General features: G+C 46.9%; 1 protein-coding gene across 1 annotated transcript in view; it reads left to right on the top strand.

Moving 5' to 3' along the window:
* Positions 1-24,149, top strand: part of LOC146798487 (calpain-1 catalytic subunit-like) — a 224,882-nt gene that overhangs the window by 98,706 nt on the left and 102,027 nt on the right. The window contains exon 4 of the mRNA XM_085625759.1: positions 7,538-7,656. Coding sequence (XP_085481885.1) covers positions 7,538-7,656 — 119 coding nt within the window. The remainder of the gene's footprint in view (positions 1-7,537; positions 7,657-24,149) is intronic.

Raw genomic sequence — 24,149 nt, 5'->3', positions numbered from 1 at the left:
ATTCTGGTAAAAAAAACAATGATGCTCATGACGTGCGCTCTGGTTTTGTATGGAGCAAAAGTTGATCAATTGATGGTTTGTCTTAATCGCAGGGGAAAATCACCCCCACGTCACCCATGGAACCAAGGTACTTTACAGGTGGTTCTAAAAATCCATCTAAAGGGACGCTGTTGTGTATTTACTTGATGGCTCTACGTCATTAGGGGAAGGCTAATCCAGTCATGTTCTTTTATTGTAGTAGACTATGTAATCTCGTTTTAGTACAGTGGGTACAATTGAAGTAAACCAAGATTCCAGATTCCAGAATGCAATGGGATGTTACAGAAAATCCAAGGTGAGAGTCCTGTCTCGCAAATTACAAGAATTCATCCAAATCCCCTTTACATGGACCATGTATTGAACTGCATGAATGAAGTCCTTAACCATGCCTCTGAGCACCGCGAGTGGTGGGCATCGTGAAAAAAAGCTGGCTCACTCGATCAAATTTGGTGATCAACCCAGAAGTCCTACCTTTACAAATTTCAGAACTGGTGAATAAACCACCAGGAATAGTTTGGGGAACACTTTTAACATGCTTACCATTTCCAGTGACATGATGGGGCTTACCAAGCATGCACTCATTTTTTAATAAATCTGATTTTATTGTTTTGAAGAGTTGACATCTTGTAGACAGGCAGCTTTTAACATACAGCATCAACCATACCTTAAAGTATTTGGCAATATCAGATGAACATGACTGTGGACCAGTGATAAACCGATGTACATATCAAGGACAGTAGTGGTTTATTTACAAGTTAAACCTGGACAGGATAAACGACATCATACATTGGTGACATGGTTTCAGTGGTAGGGTGTACAGAGTCTATCCAGAGTCTTCAGGATACATGTGTGCACAGATGTTATAAAGAAAACATTAAAGGGCAAAACTCAGCAAAACCCCAATAACCAAGAACAGCAGCATAGTCCGACTTTTGAATGTGCATTCCGCACTGTGTCCCCACTGCTTCTTCCTCCCCCGCCCCCCCGGTTCCCCGCAGGCAGACACCACCAGCCAGAGAGCTCAGCACTGCCCATCCTGAACACCAGATAGTACACGGGTATTTGTATGGCGACGTTACTGACCCTTGTTGGTTTATTCATCACTTCCCATAAGGGTGCCTCCCCCATGTTCAGGACACCCCTCTGCGCTGTCCCCCCAGACTGTGTCAAGGCCTGTAGTAGACCCTCCCTTGTTTCGCAGTAGGCGTCTTCCGGAGTCCAAGCGTTTCCTCTCTCAGGAGAGCTATTCCCTCTGCCTTGGCCCACGCCAGGAGCGAATACCTCCACGCCCCTATGTGTGGTGGGTCTGATGCCTTCCACCTTTTAGTAAGTGGCCATTTAGCCACCACCAGCCCCAAGTCGAGAAAGCGGGAGGAAACTTTTGTGGACTGCGTTCTGCGAAAGAGGTGCAGCAGGTAAACTGACCATTCAAAGGGTATGGTGCGGCCCGTACACGTGTGTAGCGCCTCTCGAACCGCCCCCCCCAGTAGGGGTGTAGCTTGTGGCAGCTCCACAGCATGTGCACTAACCCAGCTCCCAACTCTGCGCAGCGTGGGCAGCCTTATCTGTGCGGTAAAAGTACCTATTGATCGTTTCGGGTGTAAGGTATGCTCTATGGAGTATAAACAACTGTGTTTGGCGGAACCACATATTTCTAGGTATGCGTGTTGGACTCTGTAGCATCTTACTCCACTCCCTATCCTCTAGTGGCCGCGCCACATCTGCTTCCCATTTTCGGCGTAGTGGTTCCAAACTTATCGCTGCATGTGTATGTAGGGATGCCGCAAACCACCGAATCAAGTGTCTACCGCGCCCCATAACATAAAGGTACTGTATGGTAAGGTGTTGGCTTGGGTCCTCCTTCATTTCCCCCCCCTTCTGGAGGTCTGCGTTGCAATCAGTGAGCGGTGTCTAAGAAATTGCCAAGGTGGCAGCCCCGCCTCTTCAACCAGGGATACATACGTCATGAGAATGCCATCACTATATGTCACCTAGGGTCTGTATGTCTGCTTTGTGCCACTCCACTAGCTCAGAAGATGTAAGCGTTCCCAGCCCACTCGGGGAGCCCTCTAGTGGTATGGCCAGAGCGTAGGGGACCTGAGTTCTAGTAAGGTATAGGCTACGGTGGTAGCTTTTGTAAGCCACCACCATGAGGAGCGGTGTCGATGCTGGGGCTTTTCCGGTAGGGTGAAAGAGTTTGATAATATCAACTAGAGAGAGGGGAGGTGCTGTGGTCGCGGTGTCGTCACGTTCCCTGTCAGCTAGCCAGCGGGCTATCCATTGTAGTTGTGCTGCCAAATAGTAATGCTCGAAGCACGGCGCAGCAAGGCCTCCCTGGTCAGTGAGCAAGTACAACTTAGACAACGCTACCCTGTGACGTGTGTTGCCCCAGAGGAAGTCCCGAAGTAACTGAGTGAGTGTGGTGAAGAAGGCCGCCGGGAAATAAACTGGCAGATTGTCAAAGTAGTACAGGAGGCGGGGAAGGATCACCATCTTAGATAATGCTACCCTGCTGGTGACTGTTAGTGGGAGCGTGTTCCAGAATCGTATTTGGGACTTAATTGCGGTCACAGCCCGGCCCAGGTTACCCTCGATGAGATCCGCCGGTTGGCGATATATCTGAACTCCTAGGTAGCGGAGAGTGTCCCCTTTCCACTGCACCCGCACACCATCTAGTATGTAGCCCGGGTCCTGAGTATCTCCCCTGAACTCGTAGAGGCAGGACTTGCTGGCATTTACCTTGAGGCCCGAGAGAGCGGCGAAGTCGCGCAACGTGTGCGCCAACCGGGCTGGAATATTACTCTCCTCCCTTACGAAGACCAAGAGGTCATCCGCGTACAGGGATACCTGATGTGTCGCATCCACCAAGGGAATTCCATCACCCAGTGCCGCTGCCAGGGGCTCGATTGCTAGCGCGAACAGGAGGGGCGAGAGCGGGCACCCCTGCCTAGTGCCTCTGCCAATTGGTATGGCGTCAGAGATGTATGGCCCTGTCTTCACCCTCACTGTGGGGTTGTTGTATAGTAGGTCGACCATCTGGAGAAACCCCAGGCCCAGCCCATAGCGCATCAGCACTGCCACGAGGTAGCCCCACTCCAGACAATCAAAGGCCTTTTCGAGGTCCAGCACAAGGCAACCTGCCCTAGGCCACTCCTGTGCACTATCCGACGCCACCCTAAAGAACCTCCGCAGATTCAGTGAGGTACTACGTTTGGGTACAAAACCATTCTGGTCGCTGTGGACTAACTCTGGTACTACTGGTGCCAGGCGCTCTGCCAACACCTTGGCGAATATTTTATAGTCCACATTAAGAAGTGCCAGGGGTCGGCATGATCCCAAATTCTCGGGGGTCCCTGTTCTGCTTGAGTAGGGACACCAGGTAGGCCTCACGCATTGAGGGGGGCAGAGTGTGCTCGTCAAGAGCTGTGGAGTAAAGGGCATGCAACCTCTACACTAGGGACTCCCGGTAGGCCTTATAGTATTCAGCGGGTAGGCCATCCTACCCCGGTGCCTTCCCAGATGCCATGGAGCCGATCGCCTCCCCGATTTCCTCCAAAGTGAGGGACCATCGAGCGTTTTCTTGGTGGTCTTCGGGGACTGTGGGCAGGCGGATAGTCTCGAAGAACCTATCCAGATCAGGACCGGAACTGCTTCACCACATTCCATATGAAATGTCACAAGAAAGAACAGCATAGGTTACAACAGTACTTTTCATTTTTTCTAGAATATTTATTTGTTTTTGTGGGTACTGGAGTTTTAGGGTAGAAGTGTGGGAAGTGTACTATATGTATATTTTTTTATGATGTTAATTAGTAAACCTTTTTAATATTTTGTTTATAATCCTCATTCTAATGCTGTAATCTTAATATTTAATTATTTGTATTCACTGTCAAAATGATATATATTTAACATATGTATATATTTTTTTGTTGACTTTTTGTCTGTTTAGTGTTTAAAAAAAAATTTGAGTGGGAAAAGTATATCCAACCCTTCCAACATCTAACACTTTCCCTGCTGTTGCTTACATTGCAGTAGGAATAGCAAATCTCACCTCTCCAAAGTCCATCACTTTACCTGCTGCTGCTCAGAATGGTGTGGTACTAATCAAATCTGTCTCCTCCAAAGTCCAAGTTCTTTACTTGTACTTAGTTTGGAGTAGGAATAGTGAATTCTGACCCTTCAAAGCCTATATATTTTTTCATTTAAATTGTGTTTTGTACTTTAAAATTTTTTTTTATTTTTGTGAATCAATTTTCAAAGTTATTTTAGTTTTGGTTTTCCTGATGTGTGTGTGTATACATATATATTTTTGCAAATGTAATGATTTTCAAGTACAATTTTTATAGTGAACATAATGTTACATTTTTCTAATTTGATATATTTACATATTTAATGATGTGATTTTGGTCCACTATATTTTTCGAATCGATATTTGTGTCCTTAACATTGAAAGTATGTTAAGTTGGTATTTGTGATGAGCGCATGTATGTGTACAGTCAGAGCGTGATACCAGAATGGTAGAAAGACTGTATCTGTGTGAATATGAACACTGAAACCAGGGGGATCCATTTTGGATGCCCCTAATTTAGCAAGGCAAAAGAGGATGGGGGATCTCTTCCCCTGACACTGGAAGTGTGTTGTCTGCATTCCTGTGGCTGGAAGGATGAGACCCAGACACTGAAGTGAGGAGGACAGAGTTGGGGCTACCTTTAAAAATTCCATGGGACTTTGTTAGCAAGGGACCTCTGATTAATACTGCCTGAACCCTGTCATTTGGTTGATGTAAGGTGTAGGGGGAGCAGTTTCTGTGTTAAAGGTGAGTATGTTTATAGACCCAGCCTTCCATTTTGCCTGTCCCAGATTACTGCTTCAAGAAGCCTGATGACCGCCACAAGCTGAAATCTCCCACCTCATTGTGCCCATGTTTTGGGTGCTCCTTGAATTGAGCTAGCCCCATTGGTACCTGTTGTGAGAAAAATCACTTTAAACAAATGCTGTGTCTGGTAAGCAGCCTAGAGGTGATGTGAAAGAGAAACCAACCAAACTGGTTATACATCGGGTATTGGAACCACATCCTCTGTCTGGAAAATGTGTATAAAAGTGGGATTCGAAATGCACCACTTTGTTCAAGTTCCAAGTTTTCATGACCATGGAAGGGGGTGCTCCGCAGAGTACTTAGTGATGCTGTGTAGCCTGTACTGGTTCTCCCAGATTGCTGGTCCCCCAGATGAGCGGGCACATCAGCTAAAGTCCGCATTGTGTGCTGGAGGAAATGAGGGTTTACATTCTGCCTAGAATCCTGCCTACCTGCTATGTGACTGAAAGAGTGTGCCTGGCCCTGCGAGAGGCGAAACTGTCAAGGAGGAGAAGTTGTATGTGTTGTAGATGTGAAGACCACCCAAATAAAGTAGACTACATCATAAAGTAAAGCCTAGTGTTAACCGTATCAAGAGTTGGTCTCCTTTTCTCATTAAAAGGTTGGGGGGTGCAAACTGCCTCAAAGACTTCACCAAAGTAATTGTTACTGTGTCCGCTGGCAACTGCTGTGGACCGGGAGGTGGTGATGCTATTGCTGACATCGGAGAGAAAGAAGACACGTGGAGCCTGGTTTGTGTGGGAAGCTGCAGCTTTCGATGATACAGTGCTACTGATAAGTCGACACAGAAGCTGCAATTGCCTTGCTGTAGGACCTGTTGGCACTTGACTGGTAGGCTACAACTGCCGAAGGCATCATTCTCTATGTTGGAACTCGCAGTGCTAAATTCCTCTTTCGAGAGACTGCTGCAAAGACTTAGGATGCGGGCTGCGCCTGTGACACCACCTTATCTGCAAGACCATCAATGAGGTAACACAGAGCTTCATCTATGACTTAAACAAAAGATTGAGATGCCCTCCAAGGGCTTGAGTACCAGCACGTAGGACTTTCTGCCTAAACTAAACCGGTCTTTCGAACTATTGAACGGAGTGCTTATTGGAACCTGTTGGGGTAACAGTGACAATCTGCACATTGTCCTAACTCGTGGCGCCTCCACAAAATATTGGGGCTGTTGCTACTATTTTGGACAAAAAGGCCAGCACTGGGTTGGAAATTAACTATCTGAGGATTGACTCCTGTTCTGATCTCTTGAACCCCATACTACCTCCCTGAGACACATATGACTGCTCGCCCTTGCTGTGATGAGACTTCAGTGCAGAAAGGGCTCATTCGTGGCACAGTTTGAAAATGTATGGTATAACACACCCCAGTACACAAGTGGGAAGCGACCTCGCCCAACATGGCTGGGTCCAGTAGTCTGTCTGCCATGTGTCCCTCCAAGAGGGGTCTGAGCTTCTCCATCCAACTCTACTGTTTACAGCTGTCGCCCATCTAGTTAAGTGTAGGGTTGCAATGTCTGTGTAGGGACGTCCCCTGAAATGGCAACCTAAGTTAAAGATGTGATGTATTACAGTGACCCTGAAGATGTTTATTTTTAGGCAATACCTGCTACAGAGAGGTGAGACTTCTCAGGTATGAAAAGATATTGATCAGCAGTGAGACCCACCGCCTGTTCAATGCCATCTAACTAGTTTTTTCTTTGGTGCATGAACTAATTCTCAGTGTACAGATTGTGCATTTATGCAGTTCTGGATGCACAGCTTAAGCTGTCCTGGTAGAGATCTTGATGCCTGGAAGAATAGAGGCTCTAGGTTTTTATCATTTGTATTTGAGCTAGCTGCTGACATTTTTGCTTTAGTCACTTTGGCCTGTGACAAATGTGTCTGTGCATTCTGATGTGGCAGCCTTATTTTTTACTTGAAATGTAAATGGTTTTTTTTGGCTATACAATAGACTGTCCATATCCCAAACGCACACCAGCACTTCCTCCCTCCTCCTACTCCTTCTCGTTCTTCCTCCTCTTCCTGGTCTTCATTCTCTTTCTATTCCTCATCTTCCGCCTTACTTGTCTTCCTTCTCTTCTTCTTTCTCTCTTTCCAGAAAGCTACAAATTTATATTTTATTCTGTAGGTTTCACTTCTTGAAAACAAACACAAACTGTGATGCAACAGTTTTTTGATAAATGGCCCGCATGGTCTATGCATTGCCTGTAGACGTGCAACTGAAGTGTGCTCTATGAGCCCTCCGTCTTCCTCGGTCGTTCTTGTGTGGATTCTAGCCAACACACATAATGCTATTGGATGGTTGCTGTACCTGTTGGGCCCACTTCTCTTAAAGCCATGATCTGTAGAACTTCACGCCGGTGAAGTTTGCTCCAACTTGCCTAAAGTAGTATTTTGGCTAGCAGGAAACTTTCAGTTAACTTAAGTGCAGTAGTAAATGCCAGCAGCATCCAGATAGACAATCCAAACGTTGGCAGCCATAAAAAACGAAAATCTAACATAGAAGGGTAGACTGTTGACTGATCATCGTTCCACATGTGACACGATTGACATTGCAAGATGAACTGTTGCCCGAACTACAGAGCCCTTTTGTCTCATCACATACCATGTTTGTTTCTAGGTGACTGCTGGCTCTTAGCTGCCATTGCCTCCCTTACCCTGAACGAGCCCATTCTCCAACGTGTAGTGCCTCATGGGCAGAGCTTCCAGGACGGCTACGCTGGCGTCTTCCACTTTCAGGTGAGCCTCTTCCTGTGCTTCATGTGTCCCTTTGACTTGGTAATGAGTGCCATCCTCCACCCGCCACTGCTTGCTTTGCTGACCGCAGATTAAATCTGAAAGAGTTGTTTCACAGCTGTTTAAGGATCACTTGGGTCTCTCTGGCTGCCCTTGACATCAGGGTTCAATTGTGGTTCCAAACTTCTCTTACTAAGAGATAACAGACCTCTAGCAGGGTCTTCATGTGTAGACAAGGTGGTCCCTGAAGCAGTGTTTTGGCTTTGCCCAGAAGAGGTCAATCCGTAATGGAGTCTCTACATTTAGTCAAAGAGCTTTGCTTTATATTTGCTTGTGTTTACTTTGTGCATTAAACTTTTTTCTGAATTAGACTTGTGGATGACTAGTCACCTGTTCCCATACAGCCTGTGAAACAAATCTTCTAATTTCATTATTTTATATTTGTGAGGCATTTTATGGGGTCCGGCAGGAAGAGGTTACTGGACAGGATGTGTAATGAGTCCTGTCCTTTACTACTGGTGTTCCAGGTCTTTAAATACTATAACACGCTAATTAGAAATCCTATTTACTCCCTTAGTGGCCGCTTCATGATGAGTGAAGATTGAACATTCAAGGCTTACTTTCGGATGTGAAAGTGATTAGAGATTCAGAGAAAACATGGCACAGTGATCAACTCGCACTGAACTCAGTGTGTAGCCCTCAGTATACCTTCTTTGAAGAACCCCTCATTATCAAACCAGGGGTAAAACAGTGTGGTTAAATCTATGATGCTCATTAAAAAACAGAAGATGCTGGCACTTTCACTAGTAGTAGATTTTATTTAACTATGACTAATATTGTCTTGTAAGGGAAAACTGGGCATGGTTTTAGAAATTTTTAGGGCCTCTTCAGTTTTTTTCGAGTACCTTCATCTAAACAGTTAAACTGAAGTACCTGCCAAAGGTATTCAGTCTTCAATGTTTATCATCACCAGCCCTTCACCAAATGTTTTCCACTCTGGGAAAGGTCAGAAATTTGCTCTCAACAAGGATGCTGTAAACCTTTTTTTCAGGATGAGATGCGAGTTTTTCCTTGGGGAAATACATTTACTTCTGTAAATTCTACTTAATTCCCCAATATCGCAAATCTGCAGCAATACAAAGTCATAAACTTACAGTTGCACTTCTGTGGCTTACTTTAAGAATAGGGCCTATAATATTTGTACACTACCAATATTGGTTTTGCAGTGATTCCCAATTATTTTTCTTTTAATGTTGGCAGGCATCAACGATTAATTAAATGGTGTACGGGTAAGGGAAAACCCAGTAACCCTGGGACCTGGGTAATATAGTAGTAAAGAGAAACAAAGGTCCATCAAGTGTGGGTTGGGGGGGGGGGGGAGGGGAGTGTGAACCTCCACTTCCTTGGAGAAAATCAAGATTGGTTCTGTTTCTAAACAAGACAGTTGTATTCAGTTTGTTCAATAGAAAAAAATCGTAGCATTTTTATGTACTCAACCAAATTGAGTAAAGTGCGCTGGTGCTATGCAGTCTATGTGCATGAATAGTGACTGATTCAGGATACAAATGTGGTCGGTAAACACTTTGACACAGAGTGAAAATTCTCCACAATCAAATAAAACAGTACACTATTATTGTGTCAATGTTTCAACCCTATGCATACAATTTAGACAGTGTCATCATCAGGACGCATGTTTTAGGAAGCACCTACAGAGGAGAAAACCTGTGTCAGTGGGTCTGCTTGCATAGAACACAAATAAGGAATTCTTACAATGTACTCGCGGCAGAGCAGACTGACTGTAGTAAGAAGACAATACGGTTATGCCCTATGAGTATATGTCTCTACACGCGAGCGGTTGAAGTGGATTCAACAGACTGGGTAACTAACCTATAATGTATGGTTTCCAGTCAGAACATGTGTGTAACAGTATAGGATTCTGGGTTGGAGCCGTTCGGTATGCAGTTGAAAGTTCCCTGGGATTGGGTTTCTCTAATGGATAAAGAAAGTTAAACAACGTGTGACTATAACAAGAACACCTCTTTAAAGAAGTCTTGGTTGGTGGCTTGTGACCTGTGGGAAAACTCACTGACAAAGGTAGAATGAGATATGGGAAACCTGTGGCATTAGGTTGCCTCAGCATGCTGTACTGGATCGTCCATGAATGTAGTAACCTCTGGGAGAAAGGAGTACATGTGATAAAAAATGAAACCGTGATAAAAAAGGTATCTCTGAAATAACGTTGGGTGACTACCAACATAAGTGAACAAAACACTGTGGAGCCTCTGTGTGCTGTAGCTCATCGTAACAACAATTATCAGGTCACTGGACTCTTAAGTCCAATGAAAACCACAGTTGAAATAATGGGTCAGAGAAGAATCTAGACTCACCAACTGAGGGAAGTGATCAATCAAACTGGCGTGAGAAAATTTGGCCACTACATCCGGATGATGACCCTGTGTAAAATGTATGCATAGGGTTGAAACATTGACACAATAATAGTGCACTGTTTTTTTGATTCTGTAGCATTTTCACTCTGTGGACCAGCCACATTTGCACCCTGAATCAGTCACTATTCATGTAAATGGACTGTATAGCACCAGCGCACTTTACACTCACTTATTTCACTTGCACCGCTCTGCTGTGCTGTTTGGGATCATCTTTTTTACTTTCAATTTGGCTTGAGTATATAAAAATACTTAATTTTTGTTGTTGCTATTATTGAATAAACTTAATAAAACTGTCTTGTTTAGAAGTGGAACCAATCTTTTAATGATTAAAAAAAATGTCTCCTAGGAAGTAGAGGTTCACTCTTCCCCCTTGAGGCACCACTGTTGCTAATTAAATGGTGTGTCAGAAATTGTATTTAAAGTTGTCTTTAACAGAAGGCACCATAGTTTAGTAACACTGTAACAATGCTTTTTTCATGTTGCAAATATTTTTGGGTACGTTTTATTTTGAAGGTAAACAAATTGCACAATGTTTAAGCACAATTGCCTGTAACTTGTCTATTTTTTTCAAGTTACAAATGTTTTTGGGCACATTAGTTTGCTTTCGAAATAATATGACCACCAGTCTTGCTTCCATTCTTATGCTTGCATTTCCACGTCGGAAAGGAGCTTTCTAGGAGCATTATAAATATCCACAAACTGTCAACACTTTGCAAACATGTACACATTTTTATATTGGAACCACTATCATTAATGCAGTCCTACTTTACAGGTCACAGTATTTCATGGGAGCACTCACTACACCAGTATAGGCTTTGCATTAATGAATCATAAATACCATTCAAACATCTTCTATAGATGCATGCGCCTAATGCCATAGCAGCAGACAATCTTGGGCTATAGAACAAAACTTAGCAAAGTGTATAGATCATGAAACCCACCGTCCCTGAAACTGAAGCCCACAACCAAAGATACAACCCTAAAGGCTCTTCAGGGGAAGAAACAATGTATCCTAAATCTCTGCCTGAATGGAAAGGTGAAAGTTGTTTGGGTCCCCAGTCACTGCCCTTCCCACGGGAATCAAGTCTATGGAACCTCCACCACAGATCTCCACCTAACCAAAAAGTAGACCGAGAACCAACAATCCAGCTGCGCCAAGACAGAGTGTGGGAAAGGGGGTACTCACAGTAATGCACATCTCGAGGCGTGCCGTAGACAGAACACCCACTCAAACACCTCAACTGAATTGATGGTTGCAGAGAACAGCATCCCAACAACAAATCTTTGACTGCTACCCAATCCTGTGGCAGACCATGTTCACCATTCCTCCTGCTACATGTGGCCTTGTCTTCCATAACCACTAAAGAAGATGCAAACAGAAAACATCTACAAATGTTTCAAAAGACACGTGCATCACAACAATACACAGTATTGTCACATGTCTAGGCTTCAAAATGTACATATAAGGGAAGTAGATGTGCAGTATCCTATAACATTTATCCTATCAAAACCACCATAGAAAGTACCCTAAACAATTGCTGTCCAAACACAGGTCAAGGTGTAATTAAAATGTCATTGTAACTTGAGCAAGAGATGATCAAAATGTCAGGCATTCATAGCCATCAATCTTTAAAACGTTGTGGTTGCTCCCCAAGCCAGCAGAAGTACAAATAAGCATCATCTGTGCCGCTTGTAGTCATACAATGCTAATTTCCTCTTCTATATATTCAGTCACATAGTTTCTGTAGTAGGGGATCTCTGTGTATAGTCATAATCTAGTGAATCGTCCCGCCCATGTGCAGGGACCCCGGAGCAATAAAAATAATCTCTTAAGTTGTCAAGCCATGCAGACCTGCATCCACACTTAAGAGAGAATTTCAAAGACAGATAATGCAGCCTATATCCACAGGCTACACTGTCCAGTACTTCAACTAGAAAATTCCACAAACAGCACTGCCTGCCCAGCTTTTTCCACAGAGAAAAAACCTGCCTCTACCAGCAAAAGCCTCTGGAATGATGGGGAGGAATGGACAGACAAGCCCCATAGGCTGCCGTTATGTGGCTCAGAACAGGATACTGTGCCTTTAAGAAAACTTTCCAGAACTTTTCCAGTATCCCAGAATGCACAGCAGGTCCCTTTTACTTTCAGTTCTTTTTTCCGGCTCCTGCTAGCAGGGCCCTGGAGCATTGAGCTCTCCCTTTTCAAATGGTTTATTTGGATTTGTTCACTTTGCAAGTACTATATTAAGTACCTTGTTGCCTTCCTTCTTGTGTGTGCTCTGTGTGGTCCACATGCCTGGCTTGTTTGACAGGTGCCCAGAGTGCGAGAGAAAGAAGGCCAAGTCGGACCCACACAGGGTGTGCATCGTCTGCCTTCCCCAGTCCCATGTGCCAGAGGAGTGTGACATTTGCCAATCTTTCTCAGCCAGGACCCTGAAGGAAAGGATGAAGATCATGCTCCTAGGCCTGGAGGACAGAAGGCTGAGGGCACAAGGTTGGTCAGGACGGGCTGATTCTGCCCATGCTGATGCCCCTGGGGGGCTTCCCAGGGGTAGGAAGCCCAGCAAACGTCCCCATTCTCCGTCGACGTCGACTACAGTGTCGAGGGAGATGGCTGCAGTCTGCTCGCCGTCTCCCCAGGGCTCTGGGGAGAAACGGCGTCGACGCTCGACGTCGAGGGAGCTGAGCAGCCCGCCGTCGACTACATCAGCATCTTCGTCGACGCCGTCTACTTCTCCATCGAGTCATCGGCGTCGAACAGTTCCGGCGTAGGCACTCGCCGTTGAGGCGAGGTCGCCGTTCGCCGTCGGCGAAGAGGAGACGGTCACCGTCGAGGGGATCCCCGACGTCGAGGACCTGTCCCAGGCGTTCGCCGTCGAGGAGGCGTTCGCCGTCGAGGAGGCGTTCGCCGTCGAGGAGGCGTTCGCCGTCGAGGAGGCGTCGTTCGACACCGAGGCAGCGCAGGAGGAGTCCTGACGCCGGGAGTTCCTCGGGGTCACGAGGGGAGAGAACGGAGTCACCGGGCTCGGTGTACTCAGTGGTGTATACCCCTCCTAAGCCGAGGTTGCCACCCTTTCCTCCTTTGCCAAGGGAGCCCTCACCGCAGACTCCTCCGCCTCCACCACCGTCTTCTCCTCCTCCTCCTCCTCCTCATAACATTCCGCCTCACACACCGTCTGGCCCACCTGTGGCCCCGCCACGGTCTGTGTCGTTGCCTAGGTATCCGACGCCGCCGAAGTGAACTCCGAAGCGGCTGCAGCCAAGCAGATCGCGCTCCCGCTCGTGACGGAGAGGAAGGTCACGGAGCCGTGGACGGGCATCGTCGACATCTGGGCGACGCCGCAGGAGGCGCAGCACCAGATCCCGCACCCAATCGTCTGTCAGGGACTACTCGCCGACGCTGTCTGACTCGCCAAGGACGGGAATATCGCCTGTCGACGATATAGTCTCCTTCCAGGAGGTTCTACTGAGGGGTGCGGCCAAACGAAGGATCACAGTGACGGTGCCAACACCTACGACGTCCGTGATCTTCGAGACGCTGCACCAGAAGCACCTGTCTCGTCCCCTGCTGCCACTAGTGCCGGGATTGGTGGAGCCCGCTACGGAGTTGTTCCTCACTCCGGCGGTAACGAAACCAGCCCCCTCTAGGCTCCTGAAGAAGTATCGGGCGCCGGAATCGGACCCGACTTTTCTGAGGTTGGACCCGAAACCGGACTCGGTCATTGTGACGGCGGCAAGGAAGCAGCATGCTACTACTCCTTCCTCGACAGCGCCGCCTGATAAGGATAGCCGTTGGCTAGATTCGGTGGGCAGAAAGGTCTGTGGGACGGCTTCTACCACCATGAAGGCGGCAAGTGCCGGGGCTCTGTTGGGGCGCTACGACCGTGCCCTGTGGGAGTCTCTCCAGCAGTACGCGGAGCTGCTGCCTCGCGACAAGAAGAAGGACTTTCTAGAGACTTTGCGTGAGGGGATGCTGGTGTCGAATCAGATTATCAGCGCGGCGGCCGATTTGTCTCTGTTAGCGGCACATGGATATTGTCATGGCATCAACCAACGGCGTCATGCTTGGCTTCGCCTTACCTCACTCAAACTGGAGGCACAGCAAAGAGTGGCCAACCTGCCTTTCTCGGGGGAGACCCTGTTCGGCAAGTATGCGGACGACTAAATGGCCTGCATGAAGACTGAGGCAGAGACCCTGATGGCTGTCGGGTTAGAGAAGCCTGAGAGGAAAAAGCGCCCGTTCCAGAGACGGTTCGGGGCGGCAGGAAGAGGGCATGGGCAGGCTTCGGGACAGCAGCAACAACAGCAGCAGCAGTTCCGGAAACCCTTCCAGAAGCGCCAGAAGGGTAGAGGAGGCCAGCAGTCCGCTACAGCGACCAAGGGCCCGGCTGGGTCTGAGCCCTGAGCGATTACTTCCCCTGCAACCGTTACCCACTCCAGTGGGGGGAAGCATTCAATTTTTTCTGGCAGAGTGGAGAAAAATTACTCAGGACAAGTGGGTGCTTAATATTGTTTGCAATGGATACAGTCTTCGGTTCATCAGCCCGCCTCCAGCGATTCTGCCGGTAAGCTCACATTATAAACTGCAAGAGCTCCAGGCGGAGGCAGACATCCTGTTGAGGAAAAAGGCGGTGGAAGACGTACCTCTTTCTCAAAGGGGAAGAGGTCTGTACTCTCGGTTCTTCCTGGTTCGCAAGAAGGACAAGAACGAGTTCATGCCCATTCTGGATTTGCGGCAAGCAAACAAATGGATTCGCAGAGAGAAATTCTGCATGCTATCGTTGCATCAGATTTACCCTCCGCTGCAACGGGGAGACTGGCTCTGTGCCATAGACCTACAGGATGCGTACATCCATGTGCCCATTGCACGGAAGCACAGGAAGTTCCGGCGCCAATCCATTATCAATACACAGTACTGCCATTTGCGCTAAAGTCTGCGCCCAGGACCTTCACGAAGTGTATGGCGGTGGTAGCTGCACACCTGCGGAGGAACAAGGTGTTTGTCTACCCGTACCTGGACGATTGGTTGATCAAGGCCGCCTCCTTCTCGGAAGCACATGCGCACTTCCAGAAGACGTGCGTTCTCTTGAACAAGCTGGGGTTGCACGTCAAAATGTCCAAGTCTGTCCCGACTCCGGTCCAGTGCATACAGTACTTGGGGGGGCCTCCATCAATACGCTGTCAGCAAGCGTGTCTCCTTCGGAGGAGAGACGGTTATCACTCCTTCGGAAGGCTCAGGCTCTTATGACCGCCCCATCGACGACAGTGAGGAAGGTGTTTTCGCTGCTGGGATCGATGGCCTCATGTGTCTTCCTCACGCACGGCTGCACATGAGACCACTGCAGGAGTGCTTGGAGGATCAGTGGGATCAGAGGACAGGTTCTTGGGACGACAAGATACGGCTGTCTCTGCATGCTCTTCAGTCGCTGAAGTGGTGGTGTTCGGTGGAAAATCTCCTCAGGGGGGTTCCCTTCCACAAGGACATTCCCACGAAGAGGATCGTGACGGATGCGTCTCTCTCCAAGGCTGGGGAGCGCATTCCGGAGACTTACAGATACAAGGAAAGTGGTCCCCGTTGGAGTCGACGTACCACATCAATTTCTTGGAACTCCGAGCCGTTTACTTGGCATTGAAGGCCTTCCTTCGGTCCTTCCAGACCAACTCGCTGCTGGTACAGACGGACAATACAACCACGATGTAAAACCTCAACAAGCAGGGGGGGTCGAGATCGCGCACTCTGTCGCCGGAGGCGCAGTCGATCTGGCACTGGCTTCTGGCCCGAGGACTGACTATTATGGCCACGCATCTGCCAGGTGTGCAGAATGTTCAGGCGGACGCACTGAGCAGACTGATTCAGGAAAACCACGAATGGGTCATAAACTACGAAGTACTAGGGGACGTCTTCGCAAGGTGGGGGACTCCAGACGTAGATCTGTTCGCCACCGCCGAAAGCAGCAAATGCCGAGACTTCGCATCCAGGTACTACCAGCGGGGGACGCTGGGGAATGCACTATGGATCGACTGGTCGAACAGCTTTCTGTACGCTTTTCCACCCATTCCCCTGATTCCGGCGGTGCTCATCAAGCTGTCCCAGTCCGGGGCGCGGATGATCCTGATTGCCCTGGAATGGCCCAGACAGTGGTGGTTCACGGACCTGCTTCACCGGTCTCTCCTTCCTCCCATACGGCTGCCGTGCAGGCCGGACCTTCTCACGAAGTTCGGGGGGCAGTTGGTGCACCCCAACCTCTCGTCTTTGAGTTTGGAGGCATGGCTCCTGAGATAGTGCAATATGGCCATTTGAATCCACCAGCAGATTGTATGGATATACTGAAGGAGGCTAAGCGACCTTCCACTAGGACGTCCTATGCTTACAAGTGGAAGAGATTCTGCATCTGGTGCAAGTCCAAGAACTTTGACCTGACGACATGTAAGGAAGCTGTCATCCTTCCGTACCTTTTGCATTTGGCGCAGTCTGGCCTTAATTTCCATTCCATTAACGTTCATCTCGCTGCTTTGACTGCTTACAGAAAATGCCCTTCACAGACTTCCTTTTTTCAGATTCCTGTGATCAAGGATTTTTTAGAAGGCTTGAAGAAAGTGTTCCCTCCTGTCAGACTTTCCTCGCCTTCATGGAAATTGAATGTGGTGCTGTCCAGATTGATGAGGGATCCTTTTGAACCTATTCACAAGGCTTCGTTGCAGCACCTGTCTTGGAAGGCGGCGTTCCTAGTGGCCATTACATCGGCCCGCAGGGTGAGTGAACTTCAGGCGTTGTGTTGCCAAGAACCTTCTACGGTATTTCATGCTGCTAAGGTTGTTATGCGTACTCACCCTAAATTTCTTCCTAAGGTTATCTCTGATTTTCATGTCAACCAGACCATAACTTTACCTACGTTTTTTCAGAATCCCTCTTCTCCAGCGCAAAGGTCTCTACATTCCCTGGACGTTAGGAGGGTGTTGAAGTTTTATCTTGATAAGACCAAAGATATTCGTAGGTCAGACCAATTGTTTATCAATTTTGGATCAGTCCGGACCGGTCTTGCTACCTCCAAACTGTCCATCTCTCGGTGGATTGTGTCCTGTATACAATTGCGTTACCAAAAGGCTAATAAGACCTTAGGGGGTAAACCTAAGGCTCATTCCACCAGGGGCAAAGCTGCCACGACTGCTTTGCTGCGTAATGTTCCGATTGCAGAAATCTGCAAGGCGGCCACTTGGAGGTCGGTCCATACCTTTGCTGAGCATTACTGTCTGGACGCGGATGCCAGGGCAGATGCTCAGGTTGGGTAGGCTTCGCTGCGAAATTTGTTCGCACAGTAGTGGTGTTGTTTCGTAGTCTTCTCCACCGCTGTTTTGGTGTGGGGATGGGCTTGCCATTCTATTCACTAGATTAGGACTATACACAGAAATCCCCTACTACAGAAGGAGTAGTTTCTTTTCTGTAACTCGATTTCTGTAGTAGGGGTATCTCTGTTAGTCATAAGCGCCCGCCCTCCTCCCCGGTGGGGAGATAAATGTTAATGTAAGGAATGCTACAGGTCTGGCGTGCTACGCCTTCAAAAAGAACTGAAAGTAAAAGGGACCTGCTGTGCATTCTGGGATACTGGAAACGTTCTGGAAAGTTTTCTTAAAGGCACAGTATCCTGTTCTGAGCCACATAATGGCAGCCTATGGGGCTTGTCTGTCCATTCCTCCCTCTCTATCATTCCAGAGGCTTTTGTTGGTAGAGGCAGGTTTTTTCTCTGTGGAAAAAGCTGGTCAGGCAGTGCTGTTTGTGGATGTTGGTGGAATTTTCTAGTTGAAGTACTGGACAGCGTAGCCTGTGGATATAGGCTGCATTATCTGTCTTTGAAATTCTCTCTTGTGTAGATGCAGGTCTGCATGGCTTGACAACTTAAGAGATTATTTTTATTGCTCCGGGGTCCCCGCACATGGGCGGGACTATTCACCAGATTATTTCTATAACAGAGATACCCCTACTACAGAACTGGATTTACAGAAAAGAAACTACTCCTTTCCCACATAGAGAATCCCTGCTTGATAATGCAGCCTGTCCAAGTGCATGAAACAACTTTACCATGAACACAGAATCCGTGAGGTTGGCATGGCTGTGTTTTGAAGGTATTTTTCCTATTGCTAAAAATATCACACCGTGGGAAACATTTTAGTTTTTTTGTTCTTATTAAAAAATGTTCACAGGGGTATTTTGCTGGAACTTTAAAAGCTGCCTCTAAAACGGACGTTAAAGCTACCTTTTCTTTAAAAGTACAACCTGTATGGGAGGAGCAAAGGCTGTTTCTTTTCAGTTTGTTTACAAATCTAGAGTTGCCCTAATGAAGGCCCCATGAGGAGGCTACTATGATGTGGTGATCGGAGCGGACTCTTGGCCTAGATGCCCTCCTGAACAAACTCCTTTCAAAGTCCTCAGCTTGGTCTTCTTGCAGGGCAAAGCTTCTGACCACAGAAGGTATGCTGGGGCTCTGTTGGCATTCAGGGCGAATCCAGCTTTCCTTTGCTCATAGTCTGTCAGCTCCTCTCTACAATGTATGAGGTGGTTTAGTGGACTAAGCGTCCACTGCAGGGGCCTATGTTTGACCTCCTGGTCACAGGTTCAAATCCCAGTGGGTCTACTCAGCCTTTCATCCTTCTGAGGTCGATAAAATGAGTACATTGAGTTGGGTAACAATAAACATCTGGTATTCAGCGCCAAGAAACCTCTGGGTGAATTTGCGCTTTACAAATACACATGTTATGTTTATCTCTTTGTTACACACTAATAAAAAAAATAAGAAAACAGATCTCTTTATCTTTCCAGATTGCTGCTCAGTAAGTTTGGCTGGTTCTTCTTGATCCTTGCCCTTGGTCCGTTTTTATGGGGCAAATCAGGACGCTTTATAGTTGAGGGCTCGCTTCCTTTTTAACTAGCAACTCTTGATTCTCAGTCGCTTGCCCATGTTGGCAGACTCGTGCGATGATACTCGCCCCTCACCTTGGACTGTCTAGGTGCTGGCCGTGGAGCCTGGGGTTTTGTCGCTGAGGCTCTTCTGATGCTGGATGCACATGGTGAGGTGCCCAGATGCCTTCATTAGCAGGTAGAGGTGGTTGGCATATGATTCAGGACCCATCAGAGTACTAATCGGTAACTGGGTTAAATAAAAATGTCTTTCGTTGGTTGTTGATTAAATTGAGACATAATTAAAATCTATTAAGCGCCTAAAATTATTTTGCTAGTATTGTGTTCTGTATAAACGAAATGGCCAGTATCGGTCAAATTTTGCATACACTCCTACATACATGATACATTACATATTATTGAATGGGCATGCTGTTTTTGTATGTCTGTAATGAAAACAGATGCAATGTCTGTCCTTGTTCTTTCGGTATCATTAAACTTATTTCCGTCACCTTTTATTTGCATGGTGCTCGAGAAAATAGAACCTTTTCCTTTGTTTTGAACTCTTGGCCAAACTGTGAAGTGACATGGCAGTGTACATCTTTGTTACTCCTGATGGCCTGCCAAGCCTGGAGACAGTGTGACAGTGTCCAGCTTAGTGGTAAATCAATAAACTTGGTGGGGGCGGAAAAAAATAAATTGACTTAACTGGCTGCCGCCTCGTCTCTGTCCTCTTCTGTTTCAGCAGGAAGCACACAGAGGCTCCCCTAAGCCAATCATGACGCTCCTGTCACCATGACAGCAGCATTGTGATTGGTCTGAGCGCCGTGGTTCTGCCCTCAGACAGGGAGTGGAAGCCTGTGCATGTTCCTCACCAGGCTTTGCATTACAGCCTGATGGGGAGCATGCAAAGTGCGCATGGCTGTTTGGCCAGTCCAAGATGGCCGGTCAAACAGTCATTCTCACTAGGCTGGCTATGACGACCGCCGAGCCCTGCCCCTCAAACCTCACTCAGTAAGGAGAAATAAAATGATAATAATGTGCCGTTAATCCTTTTGTTTACTTTTTTTTCCTTTTTCCATTGTGGGGCGGTGCTCCTCTGCCTTAGCGGAGAAGCCGCCCCTGCTGTAGTATCTGAGCCCTTCGGCCCTCAGAGACACTGTTTCTTATGGACAAGCTATAGTTGTTTGATCAGCCCTAAAATGAACTAGTCTAGGTGTCAGCTAAATCCCTGATTAAAATCTTAATTTGTCACCTCCAGCTAAAATCGTGACTGAGAGGTCCGTTCAGAATGATATTAAAATCCGTATTCGGAACTGGGGGCTCTCGTGCAAGGCCTAGACCTCTTTGGAACACATGAAGTGAGCGACCTACAAGTCACTCCATACAACCGGATTCCTAGCGCACTGATTTGGAGCCCTGATATCTCTTACTTTCCATTCTGGAGGCCATCTGTTTTCCTCACTAAGACTGATTTTCTACTTCTACTTTCACTTTCTTTCAGAAAAACTTTGTGATTGGTTGCTAATAGCGAAGTGTTACGTTTTTGCAGCATGAAATCTCTTCTGGATTCACATGTTGCACAATCCTGCCATCTAGTGGTCGAGTCCGGAAATGTCCTAATTGCTTTCTAAAGTTTGTTAGTTTGTGGTTTGAGAGACGTCATGGGCAGAGCATGACCTCGACAGCAATCCCACAAAGTCCACGTGCGTGCCCACCATCTTAGATTCCTTTTTACACAGTTGAATACAGGGATGGATCAGAGAGATCCAGACGTTTTTTGGACAGAGGTTGATGAAGAATCCTTGAAGGATGAAGTAAAACAGTTGAGAGAACAGGGTCAAGACTGATTTGCATATGGCTGCGACTGACCTGGGGTAGCGAAGTGAGCTAAAGAACATTGATGGATTAAACACAGATCTGTGAGTGTCTGAAATGTTTCAGCGCTCGATCCATCATTTCCTTGTCTCTATTATGACACCATAATTAGCCTTGGGGGGACTTGAACCGTCTACCTCAGGAAAGCACTAGCCCGGCCGTCTCCAGGCGCAGAGACACAGGACATGTGCGACTGTGGCTGGCAAAGAGAGCAATGTCCCTGGCATCTGTGGGTCCCGCTTTAATAAAAACAAATTATTGTAGATTTATATAGCGCAAACTCGACCCGAAGGTATTGGAGCGCTTTACATGTGAACCGGTTACGTTACACATTCAGGCACGGGGAGATTAAGTGGTTTGCCCAGAATCACGCTTCAGACAAAGAAAGCAAGAGAATGAAGGCTGTGGGATGGAAAATGGAGAGAGCTACAGCTGCAAATCGCCAATTCAAATGCACTACTAAATAGGCATGCTCATCAATGCTTGTAGGATATGGAAGCTCTCATGTCACATCTTCTGGGCAAATATTACAAGAGGGCAAAGAGCATTATTGAGGGAGGAAAGAACATTTCCAGTTTGTGCCTTAAATCAGCCTTTGATTCTGCTGACACAGAAAGCATGCAGCTAGCTACAGGGACTGTCATGAGGAGGCATGTGTGGCTGCGCATTTCCGGGTTCAAATCTAAGCTACAATCTATCATCATTGATTAAACCCCTCATAGGAAATCTGATCTTTGGCCCAGATGTTCACCAAGCTCTGGAAGACATAAAGAAAGCAAATGAGACTGCAAAGGAAATGGGATGGGACCTTTATTTAAAAAAGACAGTCTCCCAGAAAGAGGTCTGACGAGACAAATGTGTGGCTCATAGAGCCAGAAATAGCCATGAACCATCCAATTTCAGGGGCTGTGGCAACAACAGCAACCAAAAGCCTCTTTTGAAGGCAGTGGAAAACCAAGGAGTGAAAACTGCAGAAGTCTGCCTGTTGGTCCTAAGTGACTCGCTCTCCACTTCCCCAGGCACAGCACTCCCATAGGGGGAGGATAAAGGACTTCAGAAAAAAATTTCCACTGACAAGTGGGTTATAAATATCATTTGTTACAGCTACTGTTTAGACTTCCTATGAAAACCACCAACACCTCAGCATTGCAGAAAGGACCAATTGCAGATCTTATGTAAAGAGGACCAAGAGTTGCTGACAAAGAACTCTATAGAAAAAGTACAGCAGGAGGAAAGCAACAAAGGTCTATACTCCATATACTTTCTTGTACCAAAAACAGATCTGACTTTACGACTTTCATTAAAGACCTACGTTTTGTGAACCGGTACATAAAGACACAATTATTTCAAATGACAACACTACAGAACGGAATTCCTTTGCTAGACGAAGAGGACTACCTAGCAACGTTAGATCTCAAAGATGCCTACTTCCATGAACCCATTCACATAGCACACAACAAGTACCTAAGATTCATATTGGAAGAACAACACTGCCAATTCAAGGGCCCACCGTTGTGAATAAAGTCCATGCCAAGAGTCTTCACCAAGACAGTGGTAGCGGCAGAACTCGGAAGGCAGAGCATACATGTCTACACATACTTAGACGATTGGCTAGTCAAGGCAGACACCTTGGAACTTTGGCAGGAGAACATGGTGTCTGTCGCTTTTACACACACTTGGTTTTACTGTGAATTGGATAAGTCTTTCCCAATCCACAGACCAGGAAAACGTTTCTGGGAGCAGATCTCAACACACAAGTAGCGATGGCATATCCTACCACACTAAGGGCTCAGGCCATACTTACTCAATACAACTCGCCCAGATGTCACAGTCTGAGGAAAGTAACAAAACCCTTAGGGATGATGGCTTCTTGTATCCACCTCATTCCCATTGCACAACTTCACATGAGGCCAGTACAGGAATGTTATACAATCAATTGGCTCAGGAATTAGGCACTTGGGAGGGTCCAGTGAAGTTGTTGTAACAGACAAGGTCAGCAAGGAACTGAGGTGGTTGACTGCGGGCAACATTCTCTAGGTGAGACCTTTCTAAGCCCCTCACCACAAGCCATCATTACCACCAACCCCTAAATGGTAGGTTGGGGAGCACACATGGATACACTAAAGATAAGCGTGTTCTGTTTAGAACAGGAGTCTACCAAACACAACACTTTTCTGGAACTAAAGAGAATCTTCTTCGTACTGAAAACCCTTCAAAGGTAGATCAGGGGGAAAATGGTGCAAATTCTAACAGACAATACAATTGCAATGTTCTACATCAACAAACGGGGGAGAGGTATAGTATCATATCCACTGTTACAATTCGCACAGAGCATTTGAAAAAAGGCCATAGCAGAGAGCATTTTACCGCTAGCAAGTCTTGTCTGCGGAATGGAAAATGTTCAGTAAAACGGGCTAAGGAGACAAACTGCACACTCTACTGGGAAATAGAACAGTCTATTATAGACACATTGTTTGGTCTGTGGGGGACACCAGACCTGGATCTCTTCGTGACATCAGAAAACACAAAAAGCTGGTGCCTAGCATCCAGGCACTGCCATCCCAAATCACATGGGAATGCCCTGTTGATACGTTGGTACGGGATCTTTGCGCCAGCACAGCTGATTCCCCCCCCCCCCCCCAACAGTTCTAGAGAAATTCAAACATGACAATGATTCTTATGGCTCCAAGATGGCCTTGGAAGCCATGATTCTCTCACCTGATCCAATGGTCAAAACAACATGTCAAATTCCACTGTGCAGGGACACCCGCCCCATGCAACAGGGAAGAGTATGACACCCAAACCCGGGGGCAATGCAGTTGGCAGCATGGTTCCTGAAGCAGTAGAATATGAACACACGTAAATCTGCCAGAGGCCACGTTCCATACAATCGGAGAAGCCCAAAGGCTGGCTACCAGAAGGTGCCATGCCTTCAAGTGGAAAATATTTGTAATTTGGTGCTAATCCAATAAGATGGAGCATGTGCTCCTCCAAGACACCAACAGCCTGGTACTTAACGCATTTAAAAAAGTGAAAACTCTCCTGTCTCGTTAAGGGTGGATTTATCAGCCATTGCGGCTTTCTTAAATGGACTATGTATAGAGAACATTTTGTCACTCCCACAAATAAAGAGGTTCATGGAAGGAGCAAAACCATTTTTTTACCAGCAAGGGCGTTACCTCCTCCACAGTGGAACTTAAACTTAGTTTTGGCAGGGTTAATGTAGGCCGCTTTAAACCAATGCGCAAAGCCACACTCGGACATTTCTCACTGAAGAC

Source organism: Triturus cristatus, chromosome 9, assembly GCF_964204655.1.
Source record: "Triturus cristatus chromosome 9, aTriCri1.1, whole genome shotgun sequence".
NCBI classification, from domain to species: Eukaryota; Metazoa; Chordata; class Amphibia; order Caudata; family Salamandridae; genus Triturus; species Triturus cristatus.
This window is presented reverse-complemented; position numbering and strand designations above follow the sequence as displayed.